The 22,257-nt window shown below is 44.8% G+C and overlaps 1 protein-coding gene across 4 annotated transcripts in view; it reads left to right on the top strand.

Annotated features, from left to right (window-relative positions):
* Positions 1–20,614, top strand: part of grin1b (glutamate receptor, ionotropic, N-methyl D-aspartate 1b) — a gene marked incomplete at both ends in the record, with an annotated part of 29,317 nt that extends 8,703 nt beyond the window's left edge. For 2 of the 4 annotated variants that reach the window (XM_080852016.1, XM_080852015.1), the window contains 15 exons: positions 110–284; positions 943–1,087; positions 1,516–1,602; positions 1,914–2,049; positions 2,588–2,715; positions 4,048–4,212; positions 4,923–5,041; positions 6,287–6,399; positions 6,912–7,060; positions 7,767–7,924; positions 10,845–11,006; positions 11,173–11,282; positions 12,302–12,447; positions 17,455–17,559; positions 20,549–20,614. In XM_080852016.1, the coding sequence (XP_080708142.1) occupies positions 110–284; positions 943–1,087; positions 1,516–1,602; positions 1,914–2,049; positions 2,588–2,715; positions 4,048–4,212; positions 4,923–5,041; positions 6,287–6,399; positions 6,912–7,060; positions 7,767–7,924; positions 10,845–11,006; positions 11,173–11,282; positions 12,302–12,447; positions 17,455–17,559; positions 20,549–20,614 (1,964 nt within the window). The remainder of the gene's footprint in view (positions 1–109; positions 285–942; positions 1,088–1,515; positions 1,603–1,913; positions 2,050–2,587; positions 2,716–4,047; positions 4,213–4,922; positions 5,042–6,286; positions 6,400–6,911; positions 7,061–7,766; positions 7,925–10,844; positions 11,007–11,172; positions 11,283–12,301; positions 12,448–17,454; positions 17,560–20,548) is intronic. The other 2 variants (XM_080852018.1, XM_080852017.1) reach the window with 1 other exon arrangement.
* Positions 20,615–22,257: the final 1,643 nt, after the last annotated feature.

Genomic DNA, 22,257 nt, shown 5'->3' with positions numbered 1-22,257 from the left:
ATTATGTGCACGCTTCTCCCGTTGGTTTTTGCAATGCCGTACTAAAATGTAACAGGAAGCTCTTTTGTGACGTATGTGGCTAACACGCGTGCTGTCGTTGACTGGGCAGGCTTGCTCGGCCTCCAGCTGATCAATGGCAAGAACGAGACGGCCCACATCTACGACGCGGTGGCGGTGGTGGCACAGTCCATCCAAGAGCTCTTTGAAAAAGAGAACATCACAGAGCCTCCTCGAGGCTGTGTGGGCAATACAAACATCTGGAAAACTGGTCCACTCTTTAAACGGTGAGCCCACACGTCTTGACAGCTTCCCGTGTCATTCTTGTGGTAGGTGGGATACAGGATTTAACAGTCTATTATCAAACACAAAATATAAAAGGGATCACGGACAAGGAATTGAAGAAATCAGAATGCTAAGAGAAAAAATATCAGGAATGTCAATGAAGTAAAAAAAATGACTAATTGTTTGGGACATGTGGAAATTTGTGTGAATGTCATTTCTTCATCTGTCTGCTACTTTCCCCAACTGCTCTCTGTGTCTCCCTCGCATCTCATCTCATCTCATCTCATCATTTCGCATCTTATCTCATCTCATATCTGCTCACGCACACCTGCTGCCTCTTGTGCCAGACCCCCACTCACTTGATCCCCACCAGTTACCAGGAAAAGATTCTCATCTGTGGTGGAAACCACTTCTGTTTCTTCTTCTAATCACTCTCTCTCTCTCCCTCTCTCCTCTCATCCCTCTCTCTGTCTCCTCTTACCCCTCTCTTTCTCCTCTCATCCTTCTCTCTCTCTCTCCTCTCATCCCTCTCCCTCTTCTGTTTTTCTCTCTCTGTCTTTCTTCTCTCATCCCTCTCTCTCTTCTCATTCCTCTCTCTTCTCGTTCGCTCTCTCTCTCTTTCCTCTTACCCTCTCTCTCTCTCTCTCTCTGTTACACCAGCGTGCTGATGTCAGCCAAGTATGCAGATGGCTTGACAGGCCGCGTCGAGTTTAACGATGACGGCGACCGTCGCTTCGCCCACTATAACATCGTCAACTACCAAAAGACTCGTCCGGTGACCGTGGGCTTCTACAACGGCTCACAAGTACGCTGACAGCACTGGGCGACTGCCTTCCGTAGTCATGCCAACACCTCTCAGCATCACTGGGGCTCTGTTGTTGCCTCCTGGGTGGTTTCTGCTTCTTCTGAGATGTCTATTTCTAAGTTGCCATCTTTATTCGCACCCATTGGCTTAAGTATGGCCCATAGCGTATGTGTGCATTTGTGTCTCCATATATTATGTAAGTATTCTAGTATATAGTAAGTATACTAGTTTTGCTGTTGCAGACACGTCTCAGCAAAAAAGCAGTTCCACTTAGTCAAAACAAAGTGTGCATCACTTGGTTCCCTTTAAGGATGCAAGGGTGCAAGTGTGAGTAGTGGAACAAGCCACAATGTGTTTTGTGTTTGCGTGTGTGATAGTGTGACAATGGTGATGTATGTATGGAGCTGAGCTGAAAGTCTTTTTCACAGGTGGTGATGAACACCCAGAAGAAGATCATATGGCCAGGGGGGGAGACAGAAAAACCGCGAGGCTATCAGATGTCAACACGACTCAAGGTAGATTGATGTCTGTCTGTAGAGCTGGGGAATCCAGGGTCAGAAAGCTTTAAAAAAAAAAAAAAAACATCCTACCAACGATTTTAAAGCAACCATCTCAAACCATTTATAGAGCTAACCAGAAAATAAAAGCTAAGCTAAACTGATGCTGTGAGGGAGCGGTGGTTCCCTTGGCTCCCTTGGCACTCTTGGCAAATACATATATAGCGCTTCCTTCATGTGCTGACCGTGCAGTGGCCTCCTCTTGTCGCATCTCCTCTGATCCTGATAATGACGGTCGTGATCTGATCTCACCTCCTGCTCTTCTGCAGATCGTCACCATTCACCAGGAGCCTTTTGTCTACGTGAAGCCCACGCAAGAGGACGGGACGTGCAAGTCGGAGTACACGATGAACGGAGTTTTAATCAAGAAAGTCATCTGTACTGGCCCAAACGAAACCATTCCAGGTAAGGACACAGGGCACTTTATCTGACAGGATCGTTTTTGCAATATTTTGTACAGTTTAAGTGGCTTTACAAACCTTGCTTTGGTTTATGTAAGTATGCTACAGTATGTAAGACTCTCCGACGTGCCTGAATCTAGCCCCACATCCCCTGGGGTTACTTACTAAACAGCACTTAAACATTAACTACAGCAATTAATATTACTTTACGTTTGTTAATGCTTTGCTTCATGGTTTATTTGTGCTGATAAACAATATCAGCTAAATAAATCCTGGATCTGAAGGTTAAGTCATTAATAATTGACATAAACAAACCATAAACAGCTTTTAGCATGACTCGTGTTTTATTTAAACTGAATTTCATGGTCAGTTAATATTAATAATGCCATTAACTAACGTTACTTAATGGAAATGTGTATAACTGTGTCTCATAATTATGTTCTTAATGTACCTGAATAATGCATTGATGTCTGAATCATCCTGGCCGCTAATGGTGTAAAAGAGTTTGGGCTGAACTGGCGTGATCTCTGGTTGGCTTCCAGGCAGACCTACTGTGCCGCAGTGCTGCTATGGTTTCTGTATCGACCTCCTGATCAAGTTGGCCATGACGATGAACTTCACCTACGAAGTCCATCTTGTGGCTGATGGAAAGTTTGGCACCCAGGAGCGCGTGAGTACTCAGGATAATTAATGTCCTTTGGATTCATCACACAGACAGCCTGCGTTTGCCTTTCTCTCGCTCTCTCTCCCTTTCTCTCTCTCTCTCTTGCTCTCTCTCTCACTCTCTCTCTCTCACTCTCTCTTCCACTCTCTCTCTCTTGCTCTCTCTCTCTTTCTTGCTCTCTCCCTCAAGGAGAACAGACTGTTCCTCTGCCAATCAAGCTATAATGAAAAATAAAAAACCCTCTAGCTGTAGGAGTGATTCTTCTCTCTCAGCAACAACAATATTTATAATACAGCACTCGCAATGATACGATATGCATGAAGCTCTGGTAAGATATAAAATGTTAAGTTAGCACTTAAGGTTATGATACTTGGAACAGGAAACCCATCAAATCTAAACTGTATTACTGATGTTTATTTCCTTCCAAGGGAATATAGCCATTAACATCTACACTAACACTAACACTAACACTAACCATTAACAGTCAGATATCCGAAAATGGAACAGAAAACTCCTGCAATATGAATTGCATTCTTTGGTTCTCTAAGGTGAAAAACAGTATTGTAAGAAATGAACCATATTAAAAACGGCCTTCACTTAAGAGCTCATAAGACACTGAATGTTCTCATGTCTCATGTCTTATATATCAATTTTCTCATGTCTAATACATCTCATGTCTCATGTCTTGTGACTTATATATCTCTTTTCTCATGTCTAATATATCTCATATCTCATGTCTAATACATCTCATATCTCATATCTCATGTCTAATACATCTCATGTCTGATATATCCCATATCTCATGTCTAAAACATCTCATATCTCTTGTCTAATACATCTCATGTCTCATGTCTTGTGTCTTATATATCTCTTTTCTCATGTCTAATATATCTCATGTCTGATGTCTTATATATCTCTTTTCTCATGTCTAATACATCTCATATCTCATGTCTAATACATCTCATGTCTCATGTCTTGTGTCTTATATATCTCTTTTCTCATGTCTAATATATCTCATGTCTAATACATCTCATGTCTCATGTCTTGTGTCTTATACATCTCATATCTCATGTCTAATATATCTCATGTCTAATACATCTCATGTCTCATGTCTTGTGTCTTATATATCTCTTTTCTCATGTCTAATATATCTCATGTCTAATACATCTCATGTCTCATGTCTTGTGTCTTATATATCTCTTTTCTCATGTCTAATATATCTCATGTCTAATACATCTCATGTCTCATGTCTGATGTCTTATATATCTCTTTTCTCATGTCTAATATATCTCATGTCTAATACATCTCATATCTCATGTCTCATGTCTCGTCTCTCAGGTGAACAACAGCAATAAGAAGGAGTGGAATGGCATGATGGGAGAGCTCCTGGGTGGCCTTGCAGATATGATTGTGGCTCCGCTCACCATCAACAACGAGCGAGCACAGTACATCGAGTTCTCCAAACCCTTTAAGTACCAAGGGCTAACTATACTTGTCAAAAAGGTACCGTATCCGGCACGCAGGCCGACCTTGAAGATTAATCTGGAGGATTTGATTTTATCCATTGCATGCTGATATGAAGAAACACCTAAACAGAAAACCACATGAAAAAAAGTCTGTAAAATTCATATATGTTCATTTATAAATAGTATACGTATACATTAACAATGTGTTAACACATGTAATCATTGTCCGTCATATACAGTAACATAGAAAATACATGTTTTATTTATGACCTTACCTATTATGTTGAAGGGCATTATTTAATTTAAGTATGAAACGTATATGCAAGCTCTTTACCACAGATTTATTATACAAGTGTTGTGACAGTACCTAAACATACTGGAAATGTTGCATAATGCTTTGTTATGCTGTTCCATAAAGACTGAGAATCTAAAGACCCATCACACAGGGTCAGTGCCTATCTCAGCAATGTTAACCCTGATAAGCCATACTGTGGACAACTATAAAACATATGATTCAGAGATGATGCAATGAAGAGAAAGCAGAATCATCTGCACGCTTGGCCATGCCTCTGAACGTGCTCCCTTTCTCTCCGAGAGCTGACTGGGCAACGCGGGCAAGCGGGCAGCGCATTAACGTCCGTCCTCACCGCGTCCGTCTCTGTAGCAAGCGCTCCAACGCACACGCGTACCCACTGGGCAGCCAGAGCCGCTGGCGCGTGACTAACGCTGTGCCTCTCACACACACAGGAAATCCCGCGGAGCACGCTGGACTCCTTCATGCAGCCATTTCAGAGCACCCTGTGGTTACTGGTGGGTCTATCGGTCCATGTTGTGGCGGTGATGCTCTACCTATTAGACCGGTTCAGGTAACCCAGTGGCACTGGCTGCCACGCCCCCTCAAATCTGGGCATCGTGTTTGACTCTCCGCATGCACACCACCCCTCCACCAAAGCAGAGCTGGCACTGCCACTGGCAACGGCACTGGTACTGACATGCCCACAGAGTTGGGCATGTGTTTGGAAGCATGTACACAACCCCAGACCTGCGATCCCTCTCAGTGCAGCACAACAATGCAGATAATCTGCCCAAGCTCTCTGTCCTCTACACCGCATGCATGGAGTAAATCAAATCCAGTATGCAAGAAGTATGTATGTATGTATGTATGTATGTATGTATGTATGTACAGTATGTACTGTATGTATGTATGTATGTATGTATGTATGTATGTATGTATGTATGTATGTATGTATGTATGTATGTATGTATGTATGTATGTACTGTATGTATGTATGTATGTATGTATGTATGTATGTATGTATGTATGTATGTATGTATGTATGTATGTATGTTGAAAGGTTTGGATTGGATTTACTCACACTCCTTCTGCTGTACATGGCAGTTACTCCCTGGATTGTCAAATATATATATATATAAAAAAGCTATATATATATATATACTGTATATAGATAGATATATAGATATATTTACCCAGCAGACCTACAGACTTTTGATTCAATGGGACACACTACACAGCTTTTATAGGGGACCTATAAAATTATTATGATGGAAATTCTTATGATAGGATATGGAGAGAGCAGAGTAGATGGGATGTTACACACACATGCACACACACACAGAAACACATGCGAACATGCACACATGCACAAACACACTCACATGCACACACACACACACACACACACACTCACACACACACACACACACACACTCACACACACACACACACACACATGCACACATGAGCACACACACACACTCACACACACACACACACACACACACACACACACACACACACACACACACACATGCACACATGATCACACAAACACACACAAACACACACAAACACACACACACTCAAACACACACACACACACACACACACACACACACACACACACACACACACATACACACACACACACACACACACACACACACACACACACACACACACATATGAGCACACACATGAGCACACACACACACAGACAGGGCCAGGGGGCCATACTGGCTGGCTGTGGGGAAGCACACTAGGTGGAGGTCAGTCTCGCCCCCTCACTGTTGTTGTTTGTTTTCCCCTCTAGCCCGTTTGGAAGGTTTAAAGTAAATAGTGAAGAGGAAGAAGAAGATGCCCTCACCTTGTCCTCCGCTATGTGGTTCTCCTGGGGAGTATTATTGAACTCCGGAATCGGAGAAGGTATGACACAGAGACAACACCACCTGCTTTAGGCGTACCTTATCTCATCGTAAGCACAAAACACAAACTGGAATCTGGAATCTGGAGTTAATCTGGTCCTGATCTTGCACCGATCTGACTCAGGTCCACTAAATCCACACCAGATTTTAGCCATATATATTCCAGATTGTGATCCAGTCTGGGGTGTTGTATGTCATTAAAATCTGTCTGAATCCTTACAGGATTTAGTCAACCAAGAATTAACCAGGTCTATCTGGCATGTCCTGAAATTTTAGTTTTTTTTGCATAAAACAATATAAAATAATATAATTTTGTGCAAAATAATAATGTTGCACTATTTATAAAAATATGAAATCATTTTTTTAGAATGGTGGTTATTTGATTTTGGATTTGTAATCATGTTTTTCTCCAAAGTGTACTTTGGAGGATTTGTTGCCATCTTCGGTATGTTTCCGACATTTGTTGCCATCTTCAACGTTTTGTCCCCCCCCCCCCCCTTTCTTTCCTGGCAGGTGCCCCACGGAGCTTTTCGGCGAGGATTTTAGGTATGGTGTGGGCAGGTTTTGCCATGATAATAGTAGCATCCTACACTGCCAATTTGGCAGCCTTCCTAGTGCTGGATCGGCCTGAGGAGCGCATCACCGGCATCAACGATCCTAGGGTACGTACACCCCCACCGCCGCCCTTGCCCGCAGCCTGGGCACCGCCCCTGGTTACGGTAAACAGGCTTCCGTAGAGAGCGTGACTGGAGAGAGGCTCCTTAATTACTAACGTGTCTCATGCTCTGAAAGCATGCAATTACAAGCTCTGCAAGGGGCATACAGTAAAGCTTCCCTCTCTCTTTCTCTCTCTCTCTCTGTCTCTCCCTCTCTTTCTCTCTCTCTCTCTCCCTCTCTCTCTCTCTCTACCTTTTCATCCCTCTCTCTCTCCCTCTCTCTCTCTACCTTTTCCTCCCTCTCTCTCTCTCTCTCTCTCTCTCTCTGTCTCTCTCTCTCCCCCTCTCTCTCTCTCTCTCTCTCTCTCTCTCTCTCTCTCTCTACCTTGTCCTCTCTCTCTCTCTCTCTCTGTCTCTGTCTCTCGTCTTGGGTTTATTTCTGGCTCCATCCTTTTTCAGGGTGAATAAATACCTCGGCCCTTTAACAAAGCTCTGCATTCAGAGTAATTGTACATCACATGGCTGATAAAGGAGCTGAATGAAACAGATTTGCTGGGTTAGACTGCCAGTTAAACGCACCTTGTCGTAAAAGCATAGCCGTTTTAAATCTTTATCAGCATTCAAAACTAAAAGCGTGCGCACTTGACAAGAAGTGTCTTGGGTACTCTTATCAGACAGACAAGCTTGTTTTTTTTCCTCCTCCTCTCCTCAGCTGAGAAATCCATCAGACAAATTTATCTACGCCACAGTGAAGCAAAGTTCTGTGGACATTTACTTTCGGCGGCAAGTTGAGCTGAGTACCATGTACCGCCACATGGAAAAGCACAACTACGAGAGCGCCGCCGAAGCGATCCAGGCTGTGCGAGACGGGTGAGTGGCACAAAGACAGGTTAATGGCAAACAGACAGGTTAATGGCAAACAGAAAGGTTAATGGCAAACAGAAAGGTTAATGGCACACACACGTGGTGAATGGCACACAGACAGGTTTATGGCACACAGACGGGTTAATGTCACACAGACGGATGAATGGCACACAGACAGGTTAATAGCACACAGACGGGTTAATGTCACACAGACAGGTTTATGGCACACAGACGGGTGAATGACACACAGACAGGTTAATGGCACACAGACAGGTTAATGGCACACAGACAGGTTAATAGCACACAGACGGGTTAATGTCACACAGACAGGTTTATGGCACACAGACGGGTGAATGACACACAGACAGGTTTATGGCACACAGACGGATGAATGGCACACACGTGGTGAATGGCACACAGATGGGTTTATGGACCACAGACAGGTTAATGGCACACAGACGGATGAATGGCACACACGTGGTGAATGGCACACAGACAGGTTTATGGACCACAGACAGGTTAATAGCACACAGACAGGTTAATAGCACACAGACAGGTTTATGGCACACAGACAGGTTTATGGCACACAGACAGGTTAATAGCACACAGACAGGTTTATGGCACACAGACAGGTTTATGGCACACAGACAGGTTAATAGCACACAGACAGGTTAATAGCACACAGACAGGTTTATGGCACACAGACAGGTTTATGGCACACAGACAGGTTAATAGCACACAGACAGGTTTATGGCACACAGACAGGTTTATGGCACACAGACAGGTTAATAGCACACAGACAGGTTAATAGCACACAGACAGGTTTATGGCACACAGGCGGGTGAATGGCACACAGACGGATGAATGGCACACAGATGGGTGAGGATAACTGGTACAAATGTCCTCTGGCTCAGATCAAGTCCTGAAGCAGGCTATGTGAGAGTCGTGAGCGACGCTCACCCAGCGTTCAGCACAGTCTCAAACAGTCACCAGCCGGGTCTGACTCGGTCTAAACGGAGTCCAGAACCACACTGTAGTTCTCCTGGCTCTGTCTTAGCCCTCATCTAATGATGGAGCAGATCTGGTCCTAGATTAGACCCTAAACCAGTGTGTGTAGGATTGGATGAGTTCTTTCTGGTGCTGTCTTAGAACTGTGTGGGACTGGTGAGTGACCACTGAGTGAGTGAGCACTGAGTGAGTGACCACTGTTGAGTGACCAATGGTGAGTGAGCACTGGTGAGTGACCACTGGTGAGTGACCACTGGTGAGTAACCACTGGTGAGTGACCACTGGTGAGTAACCACTGGTGAGTGACCACTGGTGAGTAACCACTGGTGAGTGAGCACTGGTGAGTGACCACTGGTGAGTGACCACTGGTGAGTAACCACTGGTGAGTGACCACTGGTGAGTGACCACTGGTGAGTAACCACTGGTGAGTGAGCACTGGTGAGTGACCACTGGTGAGTAACCACTGGTGAGTGAGCACTGGTGAGTGAGCACTGGTGAGTGACCACTGGTGAGTGAGCACTGGTGAGTGAGCACTGGTGAGTAACCACTGGTGAGTGAGCACTGGTGAGTGAGCACTGGTGAGTGAGCACTGGTGAGTGACCACTGGTGAGTGACCACTGGTGATTGATGGTGGGGAGATCAGCCCCAGTTCTGGCCCTGACACAGCCTTGTGGTCCCAGATGGCAACTCCTTGGAACAGACATGCTTTGTAGGGGGATGGTGTAGGGGCATGAACAGACTTTGATTAATGAAAGCCTATACTTCAGCTGATGGTGTAGGGGGATGGGCGTGCGTTGATTAATAAAAGACTATACTTCAGCTGATGTTTTGTGTGTGTTCATTCAGTGGCATTAACTTCAACATGTGAACTCCGTAATTGTCATATGGCTGTGTTTGCCGTGTATCCTGGTGTAACCTTCTCTTGCTGGTTTTAGCCAATGGTGCTTGCTGTTGTATTCCACTCACTTTGTGTTGTGTTGTGTCGTCCATCACTGCAAGCCACGCCCGATAGTTCCTGCAGTGGAACGGCGCCTTAATCAGCATGGTTACGGGTCAGATCAAGCCCAGATCTCAGCACCCTCTCAAACAGCAGCCAGATGGATCTGACCTGTGCTAAATGTGGTCCGGAACCACGCTGGGCTGTGCTGTGCTGTGCAGGAGGTGCTCGTGGCCCGGTCTTTTTTAGTTAGCGAGCTCTGGCCCGATCTGACCTATATTGGGCCCTACAGCAGTCTGTGTTGGAGTTCAGGGGAGTTTTGTCTGGTGCTATGTTGCTCAGTTAACGCTTGAACACCCTGGTCTGTCCCTGGTCTGGCCTTGATCTGGCCCTGGTCTGGCCCTGATCTGGCCCTGATCTGGCTCATATTGGGCCTGGGTTCGACCCTGACTCACTCTGCGTATGATGGGTAAACTTTGCCCGTCACGGTCCCAGACACAAGCTGGCCTCTTGCGGAGCTGGCTCTAATCTGGCCCCAGATCTGTTCCACATTCTGAAGTGATCTGGAGTGGAGGTAACACGCTGGGGCTCCAGCGGGCTGACATTAGCGGCCGTTCTGCGCGCTGCGTACCCTGACACGTACCCCTGTGTCCCGCTAAAGGTGTTTGTTTCCTCCATCTCCCGCTAAAGGTGTTGTCAAACTAAAGCTAGGTCATATTGTGGCTTAGGCTCCCTGAAGTGTACTTCAGGATGTTCCCAGCAGAAATGCAAATTCAATTTGTACTGCTTCCTACTCTGGAGGAACAGTTAATCACCTGCAATTTTATGGTGCTGGTGTCGGGTGGAATTGAAACTGAATGCTTATTTGCGATGGCTTGTACTTTTGCTTGATTTGTTATTTAGTCATTAACTGTTATTTGCACATTGCTTTGGATTAGATGTCGGCTAAGTGAATTTTAATCAACTCTTGTTTACCAACAGCAAACTCCATGCCTTTATCTGGGATTCAGCCGTGCTGGAGTTTGAAGCCTCGCAGAAGTGTGACCTGGTTACAACAGGGGAGTTATTCTTTCGCTCTGGATTTGGCATAGGCATGCGCAAGGATAGCCCTTGGAAACAAAACGTGTCCCTAGCCATTCTCAGGTGAGCCTACTTTAGAGCTCCCCCCCTCCCCCCTCCCCCCACCCCAACTACCCCCTTCCGTTTTTGCCTCAGTTATTCTGGTAATCTCTGCACTCAAATGTGTCCTTCAGAAACTGACCTGGTTTACAATGTGTACAATGACGATGTCTCCTATCCACTCCAACAGCTCCCATGAAAATGGCTTTATGGAGGACTTGGATAAAACCTGGGTGAGATATCAGGAGTGCGACTCACGAAGCAATGCCCCAGCCACACTCACGTTTGAGAATATGGCAGGTAAGCTGTTCTGTTGATCCAGAAGAACGTTCTGGAAGCTTAATAGATAAAGATGGGGAAAAAAGAATAATTGTCATTGTGATTGAAAATTCACAGCCAGTAATCTGTATGTACTTAAATTCAAGCCAGTCGTATGTAAGGGTATGTATTTCTTTGTGAATCTAATATGAATTTTATCTAGTGAGAGTGCAGGCACACATAACTAACTGCTTCAAGCAGCTCTTGTTAAAGCTGCAACAAAATGCCTGGAAATTACGGCATTCAGAGGCCATGATAGATCGCAGTGTTTATGCAATATTCTTGCTTGTTAGTTACAGGCCTTTGATTTTGTAGCATATGCTGTAATTAAATCCACGAAAATATCAAGATGCATAGAAAGTATTGAATCAAAATTCATCAAATGCATAGGTATACTGTTAAATGTCATCTTTTTATTATTCCTTAAGAATATCCCTATAATTTATGTCACAGGGTTGAGTCACACTCAATGTTATGGACTGTCTCATGGTAGCATGAAAAAAGATAATGATTTCAATGCCAAAAAAATACACTTTTCTCACCGGTTCTCATATCATGCAGCCTTCAGAGTAGTCAACTCTGGCGTCTTTGACACTAAAAAAACAGCTAGGACCTTAAGTGACAGCGAGAGTACCTGTGTGAAAATGACAGCTCCCAAACCACTTTCTTTTCTCTGTCCACACACACACACACATACACACACACACACACACACACACACACACATCCACATACACATGCACACACAAACACATTCACATACATACACACACACACACTCACACACACATACATACACACACATACACACACACACACACACACACACACACAAACACATACACACGCACACACACACCCACACACACACACGCACACACATGCACATACACAAACTCACGCACACACGAACACATACACACACACACCCACACACACACACACACACACACACACACACACACACACACACACACACACATACACACACACACATACAGGCGTCTTCATGTTGGTGGCTGGAGGCATCGTTGCAGGAATCTTCCTCATCTTCATCGAGATCGCATACAAGCGGCACAAAGACGCCCGCCGGAAACAGATGCAGCTGGCATTTGCAGCAGTGAACGTGTGGAGGAAGAACCTGCAGGTACGTCACATCACATCACACACAGCCTCTGCAAACGTCTAAATAACACACACAATCAGCCAGAACAGGGGTGTAGCAAAGGGCTGAAGAAAACCCTAAAATATTCAGGGGGCCACACACTTGACAGTGGACCTGAATAATGCCAGTTAGTCTATAAGATTAAGATATATTTCCTTTATTTTGACTATAGACTTATAGATATACAGTATGAACATGAAATTCTTGAAACACACACGGTGATGTCACAAAGTCACGACATACACCTGCAGATAACATGAAATAACCATCTAATTTAAAACATGGTCATCTTATTGTGCAGTTAGACTAGGGCAGCCCATTAACTTCATGCTACATGTGAAGCTAAAGCGACCCATTAACTTCATGCTACATGTGAAGCTAAAGGCCTCATTCTATTGCTTTGGTTTCCGGGTCATGGGAAAGGAGCTCACTAACTTAAGCACTATTCAAACACGCTCAATGACCTGTGTTTGAGTGTGTGTGTGTGTGTGTGGGTGTGGGGGTGTTTGGGTGTGTTTGCACGCTAACGCTTCATCGTGAGACATAGATAGAGACAAGATACTCTTTGGCCCTAGGGGGGTAACCATGGCGATGCAGAGTTACGTCAAGCTCTTGTGGGCTTGCTCCATTAACAAACACACACCCACACACACACAATCACACACTTACACTCACGAACAAACACACACACACAAACACAATCACACACTTACACTCACGAACAAACACACACACACACAATCACACACTTACAGTCACGAACACACACACACACACACACACACACACACACACACACACACACACACACACTAACAAACACACGCTTACACACTCACAAACACACACTCACGCACACACACCCACACAAACACACACTCACAAACACACACTCAAAAAAACACACTCAAAAAAACACACACATACTCACAAACACACACTCACACGCACTCACAAACGCACGCTCGAAAACACACACTCTCACACACACACCCACCAACACACACTCACAAACACACACTGTCACACACACACACTGATGAACACACACTCCAGGAGGCAGGGTTTGCCCTCTGATGAACATGCATAATGCCCCAGCACTCTGCCCCAGGCAATGGCCTGTGTTGCATAGAACTGGAACAGCCTCTCAGTATCTCAGATAGCAGAGGACTGGAACAGCTTGGCCCTGATGTAGCCCTGTTCTGGCTCAGGTGTTACCCTGTTCTGGCCCTGATGTGGCCCTGTCCCGGCCCTGTTCTGGCCCAGATGGGCTAAGCTGAGTCCTTCCATTGTCTCAGTTCTCCCCTCTGAAATTGAGTGAAATTCTCACACAGAGGCAGAGAGAGGACATTCACTACAGCTTACCAGCCTAAGGGCGGCCTATATTTCACTCTCTGGCTCTGGTGAGCGCAAACTGGCTGTGTTTTATACACCTGGGGATACTCACACAGCACCAGACTCTGAAGCGTAGTCAGCCCAGAGCCCTGTGGCATCCAGGTAACCTACTTCACTATATCACTTCACTGCAGGAGACTCTTCTCAGTCTGGGTCAGTGGAAAGCATGCTTCAGCCGGTCCCACACAAAAACACACTTAGCCAACATCTCAGCAACAGCTACACCAGAATGATGCCGTGAGACCTACACAGAATATAATCTGACTCTGATGAATAACACATCTGCCAGTAAAACAGATTTGGAAAGGCTGAGTTGTGCCTTGAATACCAATAGTCATAAAAATAGGGGAAAACATATTACTTCACAAAACACTGACATTCTCACACACAGACACACACACACTCGCTCTCTCCCTCTCTTACGTACACATACTCATACACACTCTCACTCACACACACACATAAACATGCTTATGCACACAAAAATACACACTCTCTCTCTCTCTCACACACACACACACACACACAAATACACACACACACACACACGCACACACAGCCAAATACAGTTGCTTTATCTTTTGAGTACAATGCTGTATTCATATGCCTACGACCCATTTAACATATATAAAACATATGAGCCAAATACCGTACCTTTATCTTTTGAGTACAATGCAGTAATTATATGCCTACTACGACCCATTTAACACACACAACCCAAATACCCCAGAGGCTGCAGCTGCTGGGGCCAGTGCCAAATGAAGGGTGTTTCTGAGTCATATTCTGTGTATGATTCTGGAAGCCTGGTGGTTCTGAGCAGCGGTTAGATCCGATTTAGATTACTGTGCACCGATTCCTATCTCTGCTTTGTTCTGGTCTTTTGATTTCTGCAATTCTGTCTGTGCATGAGTTCCACCTGCATGTGGATGCGGTCTGAGATATGCCAGTGTTTAAACTCCTTTGACATTACAAGGTCAAAAAACAAACAAACCAGAACAAAAGAAACCACAGCATGACACAACATCAGATACCTTTGCCATAATGGGTCCTTGTCTGAGGTTTATTTTATTTTATTTCCTCTCCTTCATTGGACAGGCATACATTGCACCATTACAAGCATGAGACCAAACATATGGTACACAAAGGAAATGTTTCTTTAACGTTTGCGTTAAGAACGTTTTGGAATTCTTGATTAGCCATGCTATACATAGACCTAAACCTGCATTTAGCTGAGAGCAGAGCAAGCGGAAGCATCTTTAAAACATATGGCAGAAAGGAAAGAGATGCTGTTTCTCTGCCTTGGCTTCCACAAGAACAGCCCTAAAGTCAGCATTGCTCTTGTTAGAGGTTCCATGCCAATGTTTGCCAAGTTCATAACCGTGAGCCAAACCCTCCCACACACAGCCCACCAGGAGGGCTGCGATGGGACTTATAATTAGGCTAGAAACAAACAAGCTGCGAGAACAAAAACCCTTCCAGCTCCGCTGAGAATGGGAAACTGTTTTTTTTTTTTTAAAAGGCTCTCTAACATCCTGTGGCAGGTTAGGGCTCATCTGAATATTTCAACCCACACACCAGCCTGGAGTTTAAATACAAGACTGCAGCTAATACACACCAACCACTTAACTCCCCCATTTTCAGTGAGAATCTGTTGTTGTTGAGCAAAGTTTTTGCATACTCTCAGAATTCTAGAATCATTGATATCACCATGGTGATGTAGTTCCGAACATTCTAACTCCCGTTCTGATTGGCTAAATTTGCCATGGCAACATTTGCACATCAAACCCCATTAGCCAGGTGCAGGTGTGGACCCTGGGTGTCTTTGGTTCCCTTAGCGGCCTGCCAGGCCCTCAGTGATGGAGATGAAAGCTGCGAGAGTTCAAAGAGAATCTGAGCGCTCAGTCTCATTGGGTCTACTCCCAGCCAAGGAGCTGATGACCTACCTCTCCTGAGTATACCGCTGTTGTCAAGAAGATTCATGTGTGGGGTTTTTTCTCCCGAACATGATCTACTATGTATTGGTCTAGCTTCCCAAATCCACATCCAACAAATCCACATGTTTTTAATAAAGATAAAAGATCTAATTATCACTGGAAGCATCAGGTACAGTATTATATGAGTACAAAAACTGAATGTTTGGTGTTGATTGGTCAATGAGTCCGAAGCTGTGAAGCAACATTCCTGGGTTTCATTGAGTGCAATCAAGCCCATGCTTGACAGATTGTATGGGATGTTGTTGGCCTTGGTAAAATATCATATCATTCATTCTGCATTTCCTTTTTAAGTTTCATGTACTGCATGTCCTGTGGCTGAACTCACATCCCCCCTCCCCAACCCAACCCCTGCCAACTGCCCCTCTCTCAGTGCCTCGCTCTTGCCCCAGACTGTGCCGTGAGGACCATTATACCGTGCCACAGGTATAATGCATAGCAGTTGTCTTAAGTTTTTTCTATTTACTGATTAGTTAGTCATGTTTTCCATTTTGAAGTATTATCATCCCTTCTCCAAAGTGACCACTTTTTGTCTCTACTGCCTTGTTTTTTTTTTATAAAAAAAGAGTATTCACTTTTTTATTTTGCCTACTTTACTGTGCTAGTGCCTTTGGTTTTCATTTTTGAGGAGAATTGTGGATGGTTCTGTATATTTTCTATCATGCCATCCAAAACAGCCCTCTTCCTTCCTAGGGTTTAAAGCTGTAAGTGAACGCTAGTTAACATTCAGCTGAGTCTCTGTCCACACGCTCAAAATGTCTCCTCTGAGTCCTCTGCCTTGGAGGAGCCTCAGGATGCCTATTCTGTGACAGATGAGAACATTCATGGAAGTGGACAGGACATAGTGCCCAGATAGCACCCAAATCTGGTACAGATCAGGCCGTGGTCCGCGCCACATCAGGGCCAGATCTGGGCCACAGCTGGGTGTTACCGGGGGATTTAATTGGTTGAAGAATGAGGAGGGAAGAAAAGTACTGTAGAGTATCTGAAGTAATCTAAAGAAAAGTGACAGAATATATTTATCTGACTTAAAGTACTGAAGAGTATAGTTGTCTCAAGAAAAGTAATATAGAATATAGTTATCTGATTTAAAGTACTGTAGAGTATAGTTGTCTCAAGAAAAGTAATATAGAATATAGTTATCTGATTTAAAGTACTGTAGAGTATAGTCCCCTAAAGAAAAGTAATATAGAGTATAGTTATCTGATTTAAAGTACTGCAGAGAATATTTATCTGATTTAAAGTACTGAAGAGTATAGTTATCTGATTTAAAGTACTGCAGAGAATATTTATCTGATTTAAAGTACTGAACAGTATAGTTGTCTGATTTAAAGTACTGTAGAGTATAGTTATCTGATTTAAAGTACTGAAGAGTATAGTTATCTGAAGAAAAGTAATATAGAATATAATTATCTTGTTTAAAGTACTGAAGAGTATAGTTATCTGAAGAAAAGCACAGTAGAGTATGCTTATCTGAAGCAGGTGTAGAAAGCGGGGGAAATTGATCTGAGTTGCAGATTGAGAGAATGGCTGTTTGAGAGGGTTAAGCCAAACACACTCCACCAGTGAGGGAAAATAATTCTTCTACATATATTTATTTTAGGATAGAAAAGTTGGTAGAGCAGAGCCCGACCCCAAAACGACTTTTAGGTCCGTCAGTTCCTCCATGGCCTCCAACATCAAGAGACGTAGGTCGTCCAAAGACACGGTAAGGAGACGAAGAAACGACGCCCTCCCTTAAATCTCTCTATCTCTCTATCCAGATCTCTCTCTCCCTCTTTCTTTCCCTATCAGTCCCCAAGTCCCCAACTCTTCCCCCCTCCCCCCTTATCACCTCTCTCTCTTCTGTCATCACATCTCTTCTCCAAACCATCTCATCTCAGACTCTTTCTCACCTCACACATAGAGCTCCAGTCATGGCCTCGTGTCTGTAAGTCAGTCATCAGTATGCCATCCAGACTTCTGTGGGAAAGCCCAATCAGGGACGCTAGGTGGCGCTAGGGAGCACGTAGCAGGCGGATCCTCTGTAGGGGTGCTGTAGTGTTGAGCTTTTTCTCCCTGCGGGGGTATGGGGCTAAAGGTACAGTAGCGGTCCTCCACGCTCGTCTTTCTCCTGCTTCTAACCTGGATGTGATTTACCTCTGTGCTCCACATATTTGGTTTGTTGATCTTTATATGTGTGTGTCTGCGTCTGCCCCACCCCCCACCTCCCTTACCCCACCTACCACCTCCTCACACATCTGTCCCGTAGCAGAGTCTCTATCCATGTCCTGCGCTTGCCTCTTTTTATCTCTGTCTCATCCGTTTCCGTGATGTCACGTACTGTCACCCCCCCCATAACGCCCACTCAATGCACTGCATCACCATGACGGCCAAAGAAATTGACATGCTTTGGAAAATAAATGATACAAAATAATCTTGACCCTTTTCTTCCACAGGAGGGTAAGGTCACAGTTTTTAACAAATGCATCGTCTACTTTTTTTTTTTACAGCCGCATTAATATGGCTCCTATTCCATACCGAGCTTTCAGAGTTGCGTTTGCAAACTTACGAAGTGCTCGAGGCTTGTACTGAATTAGATCAGCCAGTTAAACTCCACAGAAGACTCCGTCCTCTCAGTATGAATTAATCGAAGAAAAATGTGTTGTGGGTTTAAGGGCACTGTACACAGTTTTTCATCATCATGTGATCACTGGTTCTAGGTGCCAGGCCCCGAGGTCTGTGTGGTCCCAGAAGCCATCTCACAAATACAGTTTTGGGTTTAGATTATGAAAACACTGTGTCCTTACTGTTCCACAGTCAATACTGGGCTATCTAAAAGAGGGATATAGAGAGGGGGGGCTATCTAAAAGAGGGATATAGAGAGGGGGGGCTATCTAAAAGAGCGAGAGCTAGAGAGGGGGGGGGGGCATCTAAAAGAGAGAGAGCTAGAGAGAGGGGGGGCCATCTAAAAGAGAGAGAGCTAGAGAGAGGGGGGGCCATCTAAAAGAGAGAGAGCTAGAGAGAGGGGGGGGCTATCTAAAAGAGAGAGAGCTAGAGAGAGAGGGGGGGGGGGCATCTAAAAGAGAGAGAGCTAGAGAGAGGGGGGGCTATCTAAAAGAGAGAGAGCTAGAGAGAGAGGGGGGCATCTAAAAGAGAGAGAGCTAGAGAGAGGGGGGCTATCTAAATACAGTTTTGGGTTTAGATTATGAGAACACTGTGTCCTTGCTGTTCCACAGTCAATACTGTGTATTTTTTATATCTGTAAAAAAAGAGGCTGAAAATCAATTCTGTTTCAAATTTTAATGACCAGTGTGCAAAAGAAAACACCCACAGCACACACAGTGTAAAGAAGTTTCTACTTTTCTTTTTTCCCCCCTCCGGACAGACTCTACAGCCAGAATTGTGTGAATAATGTATCACAGAGTAATCTCGCACCATATCGGGAGACTGACACACTTTTTGCCGACTTTCTTGACTTTAGCCTAAGTTTGAGACGGGGTTTCTGTCAGGGTAGAACAACAGAAGGACAAATGGCTACAAATGGCTTCAATTGCTTCAAGAAACAATCTTCAATTAAGGGTATCAGATTCATCACTTCTGACGTTTAATTAGTGCTCTGTAGGGAGAGTGGTATATCAGATGAGAGTGTGGCGGTGTGTGTTGAGGCTAGGCAGGAATAAACTCAGCACAGACGTGACTCTTACACTGCTGTGTTTCCATCCCAGACGTGACCCATCGTTTGATTTGATATCAGTGTTTCTTTATCAATGGATTTGAATGGAGTTTTGACTGTCGGTGTCCACACCACATATCCCCCTGTTTCTATCTTCTTCTCTCAGCATGGCCTGCGAACTGTCGTAGATTAGATCCCTATCTCGTGCTGTTCAACTGCCTGCCCTTAGGGGGCGCTGTGGCCCCTGATTCGGAATGATGAACCAGTCCGGAAATAGCTTGTGACTGAGGCTAAGTAATTGGTTGAAATGGTGTGTGGTGTAACTGAATGAGAATTCCTCTTTAAAATAAGACATGATTGACTTGAACATCAGCTGTCAGTTTCATTTAAAAAAGCACTTAGTGGGTTTTCCTATCAAAATGACATGGATTCTACCCAATGATACCTAATTGGAAATTATGGAACACTGTCAGCAAGATTTTAATGTTACAATGTGCAATTCTTATTCGCAACACCACACAATCCACGATAATGATATGGTAATGACATGATAATAATAAAATAAATCAAAGTAAGTCATGCCAACTCTTAGTCCACCCACCCAAATACGTTTGCATGGACCATGATGATGACTGAAGATGGGGCTGGTCTGGCTATGATCCAGGTTCAGTGTCTGCCTTCATAGCTATTGCGCCGTGAGCATGCTCAGTTCGCTGGTTTTTCATATGTCACTTCCTGCGACATCACAAGCATTCCGAATCAAGGGCAGACAGCCCTTCACAGGGTTTGGGGTCTCTAGCTTTCTTCATGGATCCGAGATGGACCGGCTGAAAATAAATAAGTAAAAGAACTGACAGACTGGGATAAGAGGTGACTCTGCTCCGATCCGAGCCACGTCTGGGCCAGGTGAGAGGCAGAGTCACCTACTCCCCGGGTAAAGTGTGTGTGTGTGTGTGTGTGTGTGTGGTGTGTCTGCACCCGTGTATATTGAGTGAATTCTTTTTTTTTCTGTGTTTGTGCTTGTCTTTTCTCTTGTCCTCAGCCCTACCCCACGGATATCACAGGGCAGCTGAACCTGTCGGACCCATCCGTCAGCACCGTGGTTTGAATGGAGAAAAGAGAGAGAGAGAGAGAGGGGAAGCGAGAGAGAGAGAGAGAAGGAGACAGAGAAGGAGACAGAGAGAGACTGGAAGCTTTTTTGGCAAGGAGGGGGCAGGAGACCGGAGACAGGACCAGCATTGCTTCTTCGACTGGGTCCAAACGTGTGGATCCACTCACTCACTAACACCTCCCCCCCCCTCCTCCCTGGGCCTACGACACGAGACACAACAACACTGGGCCAGAGAGTCACTCCGACACACTGTACCAATCTGCTCTGGAGCCAAACACACACACACACACACTCGTGCATACACACCTACACACACACACTCAGACCCACACACATACACACACACACTCAGACTCACACACACTCAGACCCACACACATACACATGCGTGCATACAACATACACACATACACACACACACTCAGACACACACACACTCAGACCCACACACATACACACACACACACACACACACACTCAGACCCACACACATACACACACACACTCAGACCCACACACATACACACACACTCAGACCCACACACAAACACACCTACACACCTACACACACTCAGACCCACACACATACACACCTACACACACACACTCAGACCCACACACATACACACACACTCTCAGACACACACACACAAACTCACACACACACACACTTGTGCATACAACATATACACACACACACTCAGACCCACACACATACACACACACTCTCAGACCCACACACATCCTCACAAACATACACATGTGTGCATTCACACTCACCATGTCCGCCACCCAGAGACCTGAGCCTGCACAATGATAGCTTTATGTTTATTTTTATAATCTTCCAGTTGATGTTCTTCTGACGGACACTGCACTGCTGAGATACGACATTTAATGACGCTCTGTGACTCACGCGTGATCATACTAAACGCTGTGAAATAAGATTTGTTTTTCTCCGTAAGCTAAACAAACTGTATTTATGAATTTAGATGTATTATAGATCTCATCCCATACTGATTGTTCATAGTGTGTGGTGTGTTTTTTTTATACCTCCACACTCTTTTAAGGCGAGAACATGTAGCTAAGCTCACCCAGTATTTTCTAAATGTCTTTGGCGTGTTTCCTTTGTGAGGCCGTATCGTTATTGCCCAACACTTATTTATCTGTGGACTTTGTACAGCTCAAATGGAAGAGCCCCGGAGCGCAGCTGACTCTGGCTTAGGTCTGGCTGAGTTATGGCTGAGTTATGGCTCAGGTCTGGCGTGGAATCGGCCCAGCATCGCCTGCCACCAGGGGGGGTGTAGCCTAGCCTTAGCATGCATCACTGTCTGTAAATACTGTAAAACTGTGCTGGGTTGCACATAGCTGCGTTTTATAGTAGATAGATTCTTCTCACTGCCTTTTCCAGAAGTAATAATCTAGTCTTGTATTGTGGCCCTGGCCTCTGTGTCCAGCCTTACACTAACTGGACTCTTTCACTTTCACTTCAATGATCTCCCTGCCGCCCTCCCTTGACTTCATCAACGACTCATGTAGGTTGTGCTTCTTACGAGGATAAGAGGAGTTCAGGATATGCACATTGCACTGTAGCGTGTCATTAGTCCCCTGCTGTACCTGCTAGCGTAAAGAGGCCCTCGCCG

The sequence above is a fragment of the Sprattus sprattus genome, assembly GCF_963457725.1.
Source record: "Sprattus sprattus genome assembly, chromosome: 15".
NCBI lineage: Eukaryota > Metazoa > Chordata > Actinopteri > Clupeiformes > Clupeidae > Sprattus > Sprattus sprattus.
This window is presented reverse-complemented; position numbering and strand designations above follow the sequence as displayed.